General features: G+C 52.4%; 3 protein-coding genes across 3 annotated transcripts; 1 reads left to right on the top strand and 2 right to left on the bottom strand.

The window, feature by feature from the left end:
* Positions 1-1,113: 1,113 nt before the first annotated feature.
* On the bottom strand, positions 1,114-3,873 carry PPTG_00419 (hypothetical protein). The gene has a single exon (XM_008891822.1). The coding sequence runs from the start codon at positions 3,839-3,841 to the stop codon at positions 1,253-1,255; it is 2,589 nt and encodes an 862-aa protein (XP_008890070.1). The 5' UTR covers positions 3,842-3,873; the 3' UTR covers positions 1,114-1,252.
* Positions 3,874-4,428: 555 nt separating this feature from the next.
* Positions 4,429-10,428, bottom strand: PPTG_00417 (hypothetical protein). The gene is made up of 2 exons (XM_008891820.1): positions 6,533-10,428; positions 4,429-6,462 (listed from the first exon to the last, which is right to left on the bottom strand). Exons 1-2 carry the CDS (start codon positions 10,241-10,243, stop codon positions 6,199-6,201), a joined length of 3,975 nt encoding a protein of 1,324 aa, XP_008890068.1. The 5' UTR covers positions 10,244-10,428; the 3' UTR covers positions 4,429-6,198.
* On the top strand, positions 4,539-5,997 carry PPTG_00418 (hypothetical protein). The gene has a single exon (XM_008891821.1). It carries the CDS (start codon positions 4,606-4,608, stop codon positions 5,920-5,922), a length of 1,317 nt encoding a protein of 438 aa, XP_008890069.1. The 5' UTR covers positions 4,539-4,605; the 3' UTR covers positions 5,923-5,997.
* Positions 10,429-12,699: the final 2,271 nt, after the last annotated feature.

Below are 12,699 nucleotides of genomic sequence, written 5' to 3'. Positions count from 1 at the left end.
GGTTTTAAACAGTCAAAATGGACATGGCCGGAAGGCTGGTCTTACCCGCCAGTTGGTTGAACTCCTACCTACTACGTTTACACTGTATGCTGGGTCGCTTGAGCAATACAGCGACTCAGCATACAGTACGTCACGAAAGTACGGGAAGCAGGGGGACGGTAAGTCGGCGCTAAAATTTGGCAAATACATGTATTATTTGCAAGATTCTAACGCCGAGTTAGTATGTGACACATGGTAGGTGTCAATGGCTCCCTAGAAATAGTACTCCTCATCAGTACGCATTATGATATTATTCCCATGATTTATGAACCATCAATTGAGATTAGATTATGTAGTATACTCTTTTAAATTGATAGTATACTATTTATAATCTGCGACATGTGCGACAACTGATTTCGTGGCGTGCCACGTGTGGATTGGTCGAAAAATAGACGCGTGCGCACTGTGATAGCCAATCAGAAAGCGTCACCTTCACTCGCAGCACCCCTTTCCCAGGCTGGTTCATACTTGATGTTTTGTCTTACTGAACACAAGTGTAAACATGCATTCTACGGCGGGTAGGCCTAATGTGGAAGCCGGTACAGTCCATAGTCAGAGCAAGTCAAATGGATGTGTATCTTCCGACCCTCTGCTGAGTGCCACTCTGAAGTGATGGGTCTTAGATGGCTACATCGGCTTTGCATGCCCAGTGTGCTGTTCGGATGCACAGGCACCACCCTTATTGTCTACCGCTTTTCGCGGGTTTACTAACTGCATGAGAAGCTAGTTCGTGTGTTAGATTCGGCTCTTCACAGTGTGAGCTGTCGGCGCAGCCAATCTCTATAGCATTTGTGTAGGATCCAGTGATATGGAGATGGTGGCACGGGCCGTACAAAGCAACGCAAAAAGTGTAGGTCGAAGCGGGTCCATGTTGAAGCCGACGTGTCCAGCAGCTTCGCCAACGCAGATTGCTGTGCCCTCAATAAAAACCACATAGAGTGTTGAGCCACCCTGTGGTCACAGGCTACAGATTCAACGGGGGCGATAATTTCAGGAAACGCTCCGCCGTTTTGGCCGCGGACCGACGTGTATCAGAGACTAATAGAGAGCAATCTGTATCTTTGCTTAACGAGTGTCTCAGTTGAAGTGCACAGCCAATCAAAACGGAGCGATCTTATGGCAAGAAATACATGTATGCGACCACTTCAACAACGACAACTAGCAAAAAAGTATCTTTCGTGCCTCGTCTCACTTTCAAAACCGGCTGCATTCACTACTGCTGCCCCTGCTCGGTCAGCTCCTTGGCCAGTGCCACATAGTCCACCTCTTTTCTCGCTCGTTTGCTCCGTGAGCTCACCAGCGTTCCTGATGCCTCGGTCTTACCGCGCTTCTTCGCCTGCAGCATCGTCACGCCGGGCGATTTTGCTGCAGTCGGCGCTAGATAGTTAGCCAGCAACGCCTGCTCACGCGCAGCTTCTTTAGCGATCTCGTCCTCGTTCCAGAGCTCCTGCGCTGGGTTGATAAGCGCACGTGTGTGGGCCGCGACGCTGCGTGCGAAGGGCGAGACCATGCGACCGTGGAAGTTGTAGCCTCCTTCAAGCACCGAGATGAGTCTACCATCGCAACACGTATTAGCCACTTGCTTGACGTGACCCACAAGCCACTCATAGTCTTGCTCCAATAGCGATACATAGCCCCAGTTCACCAGCTCCTTCTTATGGGCGTCAAAACCCGCCGACAAGAAGATGAGGTCTGGGTTAAAGTCACGTAGTTTGGGCAGAATCCGATCCCGGAAGGCACTACGCCACTTGAGACGCGAAGCAGATGCACCTTCATGACAAAATGGCAGTCCTTCGTCCCAGATCACAGGAGATTCTTTCACGTCAGAGACACCGGAGCCAGGATAGAACCAGCCTTGAGTCTCACCTTTGCCCAACTCCTCTTTATTCTCTGGATCCTTGTGTCCATATCCGTGCACTGAACAGAAGAATACATTCGCTGCGTCATCATCGCTGCGCCAGGGCTTGTATTGATGTACAACTTGCTTGCCGGTACCATAAGGAGTCTCGAACTCAATCTCTTTTGTCGACGGCACCAGTTGTCGCACGATCTCTTCTGTTCCGTTGCCGTGATGCACATCAAAGTCCAGGATGGCGACTTTATTGATCCCGCGATGCTTGAAATGTGCACGTGCGTATGCTGCACCGACGGCCACATTGTTGAACAGACAGAAGCCAAGACTCCCCTCGGGGTCATTCTCACACACCACTTTACCCACCGGACCAGCGTGATGTCCAGGCGGTCGTACGATACAGAACGCATTCCTGCACTTACCAGCTACCACGTCATCCACTGCCTTGCACACGGCTCCAGCGGCACGGGCAGCGGCATCGTAGGAACGGACTGACAAAGCCGTGTCGAAATCTAACGAATAAGTCGCATGACACTCTTCAGCGTCGTCTCTATCGCTACAAGGCATCGATTTGAGCTGGTGATGCCGTGTGGAGACCACAGGTGTCTTGCCAATCACTGACGCAGTGAGAGCAGCACATTTCTGACGGATACGATCGACGTAGTGGTATTCATGGACTCGCAGAATGTCGGCGATATCTGCACGTTCAATTTCATGATCCCACTTCACATTTGGTCTCTGGAACTCGCGTGATCGTAGAATACCAAACACTGGGTCCACCAGAGTGTCGATGCGTTCAGGGTTCTCCGGTGGCGGGTCAGGCCCACCGCGATGATGATAAGCCATGGGCAAATGCCTCCACACTTCATGGTGGAAGAAGAATTTAGTGTGGTCTTTAAGAACGACGTCTTCCCTGACATCAGCTGGCTCTGTACTGCTCTTTCCTGTTTCAGCTGCCACCAAACGCCTCTCAACTGCATCAAAGCTGCACTTGTGAGCCACTTGAGCTGCTGTGTGACCGTGTGTGTCTTTCATAAAGAAATCTGTAGCCACATCTCGAGGAGAATTGCGTAGGATCTCCACACCCTCGGCAAAATTGGACAGCGCGGCAATATGCGCCGGAGTCTGATGCAGAGGCGTCACGGGGTTCACGTCCACTTTATATTCACCCACCAACTTCTTTGCTGCACCGGTGGATTGATACTTCATGGCTTCATGCAGCGCTCGGAATCCCACCTTATTGCCCTTCTCCAGTAGCGTCTCGAGCTTCAGCGGCTTCTTCTTCTTCTCCTCATCGACTGCTGCGCTCTCTTCAGCCTCCATAGCAACTAAATGTCGTCTGTAGAACGCAGCAAGCACGTCCATACACGCGACAAGTTCGTAGCGAGCACACAGATGGAAGACTGTGTTGCCCTCTTCGTCTCTCGCCGCTATCTTTTCGAACAGCAGAGCACGCACGTCGTCCCCATAGAAATCGCTGTCTTTCTCCTGTTTATTGCCAGCAAATAGCTCGTTGATCAGCTGCTCACTGAACGAGGCGTTGATGGCTCCAACCCGTAGCACCAAGTGCAGGAAGGGTGTACCAAAGTCTCCTCCTTTGAGTCGCAGCATGGCGCTTGTGAGTGCTGGCGAATAGCGCAGCAGATGCAGCGCACAGTCCGTCTGTTGGTGGATCACAGCCACATGTAGTGGTAGAAAGCCCATGTCGTCCTTCTCCAGCAGACTCGTCTCGCTTGAGAGGACGCTCAGACGCGGAGGAGGTTCGGAGCATTCGGACGGCAGCGGCAGCAGTGAGCGCAAACGATCCACGCGCCCTTGCTCCACCAGGTTGTGCAGCAGATATACGTCCTCCTCTTCATCGTAGTCGCCGTCCTCGTCCGCGGAAGCCTTGGGCGCAGCGTACGGCGACGCGTACGCAGCCACAGGTTCGACTTGAGAGCTCTCCGCCATTTCCTCAATTCGACTGAAGAGTGAAAATGTTGCTTTATCCGCCAATGAAATCGCACCAAAACGACAAGTTTCGTCATTGTTGAAAAACAGGCAGGAAATTTGCTTCGAAGCAAAGTTATGTGCTATGTGCTGAAAGGCAGCTACAACTTCCACAGCCTGGCTTCGTCCATCGGTAGTGCATGGCGTCGGGGTCACACGATGCAGGAGCTCTTGGGCTAGAGCGTGATCAAAAGCGTGGCTGGTGCACTCACGGAGACAGCACACGAGAATGGAGACGGACTACGTGGCTCTGGCCCAGGAGTTGACGGTGAACCGTCAGTTGTAATGATCTCAACGAGTTAAGCTGAACGTGGTGCTGCTGCTTTTGGTAGTGAAACAAGATATGCTTTTCTTGATTGCAGTCGTTGTTGAACAAAAAAAAAAAAACTCGTGTAAACGTTCGGAGAGCCTTTGAGACTCAAAGTTTGAGTCGTTTATGCGTACGCACAATGTACACTTCAGCGCCACGATCCCCGCCATCGAGAGCTGCCTGTCGGGTAAGAACCAAATTGCAAATGACCTCCATCAGCCTTTAACTTGACATTTGTATGGGTGAAGTTGAAGTTCATTGTTACTTTCACGTTACTTCGGAGCTTGTAATGCTACTTTACATGTCCGTGTGCCCCATCTACAACAACTTGTCAACAAGTCCACCAAACTGACTTTCATGTCCTTTCCGCAGTCTCCAGTCGCACAGATCAGCCAAGAGGGAAGACTCGAATCTAATGCTCGTCTTGGTGCTTTCGGCGGCGCTGCTGTCGCTTTTTCTAGTCGACGACGTCACGGCCGAGACGAAGCTCGTGTCGGCATGTTCGGCCACACTGTCGGACAGCAATCCGCCGGTTTTGGAGCCTCTGCGTGCTGTCATAGGTGACGAATACGCCAACCTGCTCGTGAATGTGCTGGGCAACTCGGCCGCCAGCAAGTTCCTCATCTCAAACGCTGGCAGTTCGTGCCTTGCCAGCATGAACGGGACGTCGCTAGGCCAGGCAATGGCCTCCAGTACAGCCGTCGATACGTGCGCCAACGCGTTGGAGCTGCTTAACGTGCCGCTGGTGCAGTACGCGATCGGCAATTTCTCCATCGCCTCAAGCAGCAGCGACAGTGGAGCGATGGACTCATTCATTGAAGGTCTGGGACTTGTGGACGAGAGCGAAGTCGAGCAAATATGCTCCTTGTACGTGGACGGCTTCGTGCCGTGTCTGCGCTCGCAGCTGCTGCCGTCGCTGGCCACACTGCGCTCCACGGCGTCGAACGGATGCTGTGCCGCCTGGGAGAGCGAGAGCGTCGCGCTATTTGACTACACGATCACGGGCCAATACACCAAGATGGCGCAGCTCCTCGGCGACGTGTTGTGCGCCACACAGACGCCGGCTTTCAACGGCACCAGCTCACAACGATGTGGCTACACGTTCCTTCAGAGCTCGGAAGTGGTTGCCAACACCACGTCTGCTAACCGAGCTGCGGCACTTCTCAAGGACTTGCAGGTACCCACTGACCAGACCTGCCTCAAGGCTGAAGGTGAGGCTTACACAAACACAGACGGCGACATCGTTGAAGCCGTCACAAGCAACCAGTATACGACGAGCGGCTGCGTGGTAGCGCTGGATCGCTTGGCTACGTGGATCGACGGTCTTCCGCTCGCTGCCAACAGTTCCGAGTCGTACGGCGTCGATCTGCAGTCTCTATTTGGCTCGGGCAAATGTGTCAGTGGTGCCGACGTGTTTCCGTTGATCCAAGACTTCCTGCCCAGCTCTATCGTGGACGTAGTGAGCACTTACTTCACCAACGCGTGTCTCCACGTGCCCATCAAGTATGCCGACGGCTGCAGCTTCACACGTCCAGCTTCATTGGTAGATTGGAACTACGAGCCAGCACATGCAAGTCAAGCAGGATCAGAAGAGAGCGAGACTGGCATCTCCACCATTAACTCGATCAACACTGTACCACCGAATGTGACGGCAGACTCAAGTGCTGTAGCAACGTCTTGTGGCTTCATAGCAACAGCCGTCACCTTATTACTCAGTGTCTTCATGTGGTAGCAAGTAGAGATATTAACATGTTACGAAACCGAGAAATTCGAGAATCATTTGATATTCCACCGTTAGACTTGCTAGAATCCTGTTGCGTATGTACATTGCCTCTGCCTTCCAACGTTCTTGGTCTCGAAACTCGCAGCTCTCACACGTAAAACAAAGTTAAAATTTAGAGAATCGCACGACCGGGGAAGACGAAACAGTCTTCTCTTCTCTTGTCGTGGCTCTGTATGAAAGAGTAACGCACGTCGGTCGTGATAGTGTAACTAAACCTCCTCGCAGCTAGACGAACAGCCCCGTAGACGAGGAGCCCTTGGTGGAATCCACGACTGCAGCTGAGCGTGAAGACTCGTAGTCCGACGCTCGCGAGTCCTCTCGAGACCTCCTGCCGCGCTGTTCTGCCTCATGCATAGCCGACGCTGATTGACGCACGTCGTGTGTTGACATGTATGACTCGGCCAGAGACGTCTGCGGGTCGTAGCTGAACGCGAATCCACTGCCCGATCCCCTGGTCTTGCCGGCGAACTGAGCCTGTGCCTGTGCGGGCTGTAAATTACGACAGAGAAACATGTTAGACAATGCGTTCATAGGACCTTAAAAGCCTTAGAATACTCACGTTGTAGCCGCGACCAGGAGACGACGAGTTGATGTACGCCGTCTCGTCGTCCTGCAACATTCCGTTGACCATGGGGATGCCAGCTTCCATGTCGATGCGAGACATTGCGCGATTCTGTCTTGCGTCCTTGTCCTTGTGCAGCACATACTGCTCCTGTACAATCTGCCACGGATCCGGGTAGAAGCGACGGCAGATCGCCGTCCACGTGAAGTGACGCAGCAGAGACACCACCAGACACACCGGGATAACCATCCAATACGTTTCTTGGCCCAGAGTGTTCTGGAAACTGCCGTACTCCGTTGAGAACATGGAAATCCAGTAGCTCGAAACGATCGGAGTGATCGGCAAGTACGCGATGACGCCCACGAAGAACAAGACGGTGCCGTACGCGGTCCACGACATCTGCAGCATGCACAGTTTGATGTTGGCCACCAGAACCACCATCGTGAACGCCAGTAGTCCGTACTGCACCATCGGCGCGCTGCCGGCATTGGAGAGGTTCTCGTTGAACGCGTAGACGACGAACACGAAGATGACGGCCGACTCGTACACGGCACTGCAGATCCACTTGAAGAACGTGTAGTTGTTGAACAGTTCCATACGCGGACCCACCAGATACAGCTCGGGGAAGTGGATACCCACTTCGAACGGCACGTCGTAGTCGAACACGCCCAGCATAATGATGGGCAACGAAGTGTAGGCAATGTTGTACAGCTGGAAGCCCAACTCACCGTAGAACTTCTGACCCGACGAGCCCGTGCAGAACATGTAGAAGTACTGCGCCAGTACCATCACGATATTCTTGTAGAACATGTAGCCAGCCAAGATGGACATGCGCTTGTAATTCAGACGACCGTGGTGCAGCAGGAGCTTCTCCAAGAAGTAGAACTGGCCAATAGCATAGTCACTCGAGTTCACAGCCTGCATTCCTTCTTGGCCCGAGATACCGACACCAACATGAGCGCGTTGAATCATCGCCACGTCGTTGGCTCCGTCTCCGATCGCCAGTGTCCGCACCTTCTTGTTGGCTGTGCGTACCAGCGTCACCACTTCGGCCTTCTGACTGGGGGACACACGACAGCACACGACAGCATCACAAGCCATAGCCAGCGCCAAGAACTCGTGCTGGCATCGCTCGTCTGCCAGCGTCAACTCCAAGCACTCGCCGTCAATCACCACAGCGTGGCGACCGTTGCCTCGTTTGATCTGCGCATTCGCGTCGGACAGATGCGAGAAGATGGCGTCCTTGGTCGGATACAAGTCGCAATTGAAGATGAACTGCTGCATGTCGTTGTCCATGAGCTGACAGGCGTACGAAATGTTGATAGCCGTCTCCTGTTTGTCACCAGTTAGCATCCACACGCGCATACCAGCACGCATGAGGTTGGCAATACACCTGGGCACATTGTTTTGTAGCTTGTCCTCAATAGCTGTAGCGCCCAAAAGCTCCAAGTCCCGCTCAATCTCCGTCATCAGCTTGTCGATCTCGTTCGGTTGGCCGTTTTTACGCTTGTCAATCTCCTCCAACGACGAGTTGGCGTCCTTGAAGCGTGCGCTCCAGTTCAGATACTCCTTCTCATCCACGCGACGCTGTGCGATCGTAAGTGTACGCAGGCCATCGTCACCGAACGTCTCCAGATGACGCATCGTCTCCTTCATCATCTCCGGGTCACTCTTGCCCTTGGCCAGCATGGGATAAATCACATTATCAGCGCCCTTCGTAAGTACCCAGTACTCTCCATTAGGATACTGAACCACGACCGACATACGTTTGCGGTCACTCGTAAACTCCAGGACATCCAGGATCTTGAACTCCAGCAACGTGTTGGGCTCGGTGGCGCCGTTGGCATAGCGACGGATCAGTTCTGGACGCTTCACGCGCACTCGAGCAACACCCAAGCCACGGGATTCAAAGCTAAAGCCAAAGAACTTGGCACCAGACACCAGCGCCTGCTCATCCGGTGACGAAGCCGAGAAACGCACCTCCGAGCTGCCTTCCACAGACTCAGGGATGACAGTCTGGCACAGACTCAGATGCAGGAAGAACTCGGCCTCGCGGTTCGATGTGTCGTCCGTGATAGGCTTCTCCAACGCGTTGAACAAGCGCACGTCCTCGAAGTTGACGTACGGGATCTTGGCTCGACGTGTGGCTGGGTCTGGCTCTGTCTCTGGCGGCACCGCCACTCCCTTACGCCGAAGCGCAGCGCGACCAATCTCCGTCATTCCTGTACCGTACGATACGCCGTTGATTGAGCATTTACGGAACTCCATCACGTTACAGGTTAGAGTGCCGGTCTTGTCGCTAAACACGTACGAGATCTGGCCCAACTCTTCGTTCAGCCCCATAGATCGGACGATCATGCGTACATCTGCTTCTTCGTAGTACATATCCAAGTCCCAGGTCATAAAGATGGCCTGGATGAACATGACCATCGAGATGGTCACATACAGAGACACTGGGATCATCTGGTACATGAGCAAAAAGTAGTAGCCAAAGCCAATGAACCACTGACTCGATATACTGGGCGACCAGCTGAGATACCAGCTCTCTTCGATGTTACTGTTGAGCCAGATAACCTGCACCGTAGTGGCGATAATGCACAGGAAACACAGCAGCAGGAACAGCCAGATGATCATCTTGTTGACTGTCTCGTTGATGGAGCTCCACTTGGGACGCGTGGCCGTCGCGCTCTGCATGATCTTGGTATCCGGTCCAGTGTTGACCACGAGGCCGTAGATCCAGTCGGTATTACGCAGTTGGCAGCCTCGAAGCAGCACGTTCTTGATCGCGATAGGTTGCGGGTGCGTCTCGGCCACTTTCGTGCCTTCTGTGACAGACAGAGTACCGTCGAAGCGGCCGATGGCCTTGTTGGGGTTCTCGCAGCGCAGTTGACCGCCCAGAGCGGCCACTTGCGCTGCTGTTCGCACGTGCAGCGTGGCGTCGCAGGCGTGACGCAGCTTGAGATTCGTCTCTCCGTCCAAACTCTTGGTCTCCACGTAGCAAATGCCTGCAGGTTCGCTGGGATTGGGCTCTGCGACTGCAAGAATTAATAGGTCGGCGGGGGCGGTCTCGCGGTTGTGTAGCTTCACTACTGAGCCGACTGTGAGAGCGGCCCAGTGCATCAGTGCGATTTCCGGGTCGTCCACGCCTCCCGCGCGGTTCAGAGCATCTGCCGTGCCTGTGAACGTCTCCTTTAGAACATGACACTGCGCCGAGTTGGCCTCTTTATCTGCCAAATGGCGTCTGCGGTCCTCAATGACCGCGAGCACGCCGTCGACGGCCAGGATGAAGACGAGAACGGGCAGGTTCGTAGGCACTCCGCTGGTGTTACTGATACTGCGGATACATTGGAGGATGGACACGAGCAGGAAGTAGGCGTTGGCCAGTTTACGGAAGCTCTCGATCATGAAGAGCGGCAGGAAGTTCCACGTCGTGTACTTGGACGTGATCACCACGTTGGAGCAGAACTCGGGCGGCGCGTTGGCTGGCAGATTGCGCTGTCGCTGCGTGGCTGGAAGAGAGACGACGCGGAAGTCGGAGGATTCGTCGCGCTTACTAGCGATGGCGGGGTCGGGGCCTCCACGGAGCGCCATGTTGCGCGACCCCTTCTCGTTGTGAGCAGACGTGCTGGAGCTGGACGGAGTTCGCTGCGAGCGCGAAGTCTGCAGCTGGTGGTAAGCGTCCTGATGCTGGGGACCGCCCACGTCCATAAGAGAGATGACAGGCCGCGGCCAAGAGGAAGGACTGCGAGGCGAAGGCTACGCTACAGTTAGCGTGGAGTGCTTAAGCAACTTCTCTGCCTTCCTAACTATAATGGCGTTCGTGGGGTGTTTCAGTACCCACAAACAGCTGGCAAAAATCCAACCTGAACTGACTGTCGCACGATGATGGCCGCGAGATACCTGCTAAGTACGAATCGTAAGCAATTCGTTTGGACAAGGTGAGTTTTGCAGCAAAGATATTGAGAAGTAACAAACCATAATATCAACTGTAACAGTCTATTTGATTGAATAGGTTTTAATTTGCTCAATAGTTATGCTTGTGCCAACAGCATCCTGCAGATCATATCGGTATATGGCGACACTTTCGCGTTGACGAACTTCTGGTGCCGACTTACATGCTTCGGTCGCTACGTTGACTTCACCAAAATGGAGACGCGGTCAGTGGTGTCGCCACTATCCATATACATATCGGAGGCTTCGCCATACTATGCTGATATATGATCGGCATTATGCTCTTGAGACAAAACCATCGGCGTACCTTGACGCTTGCCCGAAGATCCAGTCGCCGATCAGCTTCGAGCTACACCATGAGCACGCCGACCAACAAGCGCATCCAGCATATCGTAATCGCCTGAGCACCACTGGCTGCAAACTCTTTGTCAAGGAGCGTTGATCACTCTCCAGTGCCGCAGCCGCGCTTGACGTCCGTGATCATCTCTGTCCTTGACCAGTTCGCCAAATTCAGCATTATCACGTCAAGTGGGCGTAACTTTACCCGGCGCGCCTGCTGCAGTGGATTTTGGCTTGCAGTTCCTGATCAACTGGCGAACCAATCTGGAAGAGATCCGCGAGGGTTCTCGCCTGGACTCGCAGTCATGCCATATCGCTCCGTGGGTAGTGAGTGATCTGGAGTGTGGCGCTGGCGGCTATAGTAATATTTAGAACATTACCCCGCCAGTTTTTTTTTCTTCGCGTAAATTACCAACGAGGTTAGGCCAAAAGCTTCTAAAATAACAGCTGCGGTATTTAATGACGCAACCACTCGACTAGCGGGAGGTCTCCTTCGCACCTCCTCGCATAAAGGGGTACAGTAGTACAGCTAAATGTAAAGAAATAATGTATTGAGTAACAAGTTTATCTTAACTTATCAAAAGTAGATTAAAAAAATATATATATACTCTAATAACTTAAGCCAGCAGAGCATCGACCTCAGACTTAAGCTTCGGGCATTTAGTTTGAACGAACTCATTCTTATTAAGCCAATCAATGTAATTAACAGGAATGAACCATCATCATTTCCAAACTTTATTTTTTAGGAACAAAGCAATATCGCTATCATCACCTACGATAGTCTACTGCTTGGATAGCCAACGGCAATATCCAGGATCAGAGGCATATACCTCTTCAATAGTCTTCGACTTATACTTGCCACATTTTAGCCCCCCCCCCCCTCTACAATGAAACACACACATTACTTTTTTTACGTTGATTAACTACTACAAGAACCCTTTTTACAGGGGTATTCACATCGAATTATAGAAAGGGGTAGGGGTTATCTTTATAATTTCACGACTAGGGACCATTTTTTTTTTGAAAAAAACCTCGTTACTAGAACGTCTTCTATCGACTCACCAAGAGTTTAATAGCGAATCGATTGTCAACTGATATTTATGGGCTAACAGTCGCTAAAGTCGGGACGAGTTTTTATGGAACCCGCGAAGGGTCGGTTTGTATCAGGCTCCGTGGGATTACGGGTGTCTTCAAGGATTTGAGAGGGATTAAGAGATGGGTGCATGAGTGGGCCACTCGCCTCTTCGCAACCAAGTAATCTGATTTGTCTGACCATCCGGTCCGATTAGTCGTAAAAGACACCATATCAGACTACGAGAGGCCGTAAGAAGTCCGTAAAAAGATTTGGCTACACCATTCGGATGTACTGATAATTTTGATTGAACTATGGCAATAGAAGGTAGCAATCAGATTGCACCAACGATACAGCGACCCCACAGCACTGCTATCTTACAGGCATGAATGCCGACTAAGCGGCTGAGTTCATCGCGACGCACAAGATCTGTAGGAAGCTCGCGCCTCTCCTTGATAACAGGAACGTAGCCGCATCGAGCGCTCGTCGCATCTCATACGCAGGTGCATTCATGGTAAAAGCGAGAGACATCGAGAGCTGTGAACACTACCACACGCACACACTTGCATGTGCAACGAGTAGTGGAGAGAGAAGCTGTATTATCACGTGCTAGCACGAGATAGTGTGTTTTAGTTTCTGTATGTGATGTAGCTTGCTGTTGGCAGACGTACTTAATGAAGGAACCGAACCTATGATAGCTTGTGTTAACGACACGTGGGACAATGCACGGATTGTGAAACCGGGAAAGGGCGTCCGACTCTACGCGGAGAGTCGCCAGGCAACATTCAAGCAACGTACCCTT

This window comes from Phytophthora parasitica, assembly GCF_000247585.1.
Source record: "Phytophthora parasitica INRA-310 unplaced genomic scaffold supercont2.1, whole genome shotgun sequence".
Taxonomy (NCBI): Eukaryota; Oomycota; class Peronosporomycetes; order Peronosporales; family Peronosporaceae; genus Phytophthora; species Phytophthora nicotianae.
This window is presented reverse-complemented; position numbering and strand designations above follow the sequence as displayed.

Bases quoted from the DNA above. Each gene is read 5' to 3' on its own strand.
- PPTG_00419 (XM_008891822.1), bottom strand. From the start codon at position 3,841: ATGGCGGAGAGCTCTCAAGTCGAACCTGTGGCTGCGTACGCGTCGCCG.
- PPTG_00418 (XM_008891821.1), top strand. From the start codon at position 4,606: ATGCTCGTCTTGGTGCTTTCGGCGGCGCTGCTGTCGCTTTTTCTAGTC.
- PPTG_00417 (XM_008891820.1), bottom strand. From the start codon at position 10,243: ATGGACGTGGGCGGTCCCCAGCATCAGGACGCTTACCACCAGCTGCAG. The intron at 6,463-6,532 runs GTGAGTATTCTA...CGTAATTTACAG, and splicing joins CTCCTGGTCGCGGCTACAAC to CCCGCACAGGCACAGGCTCA.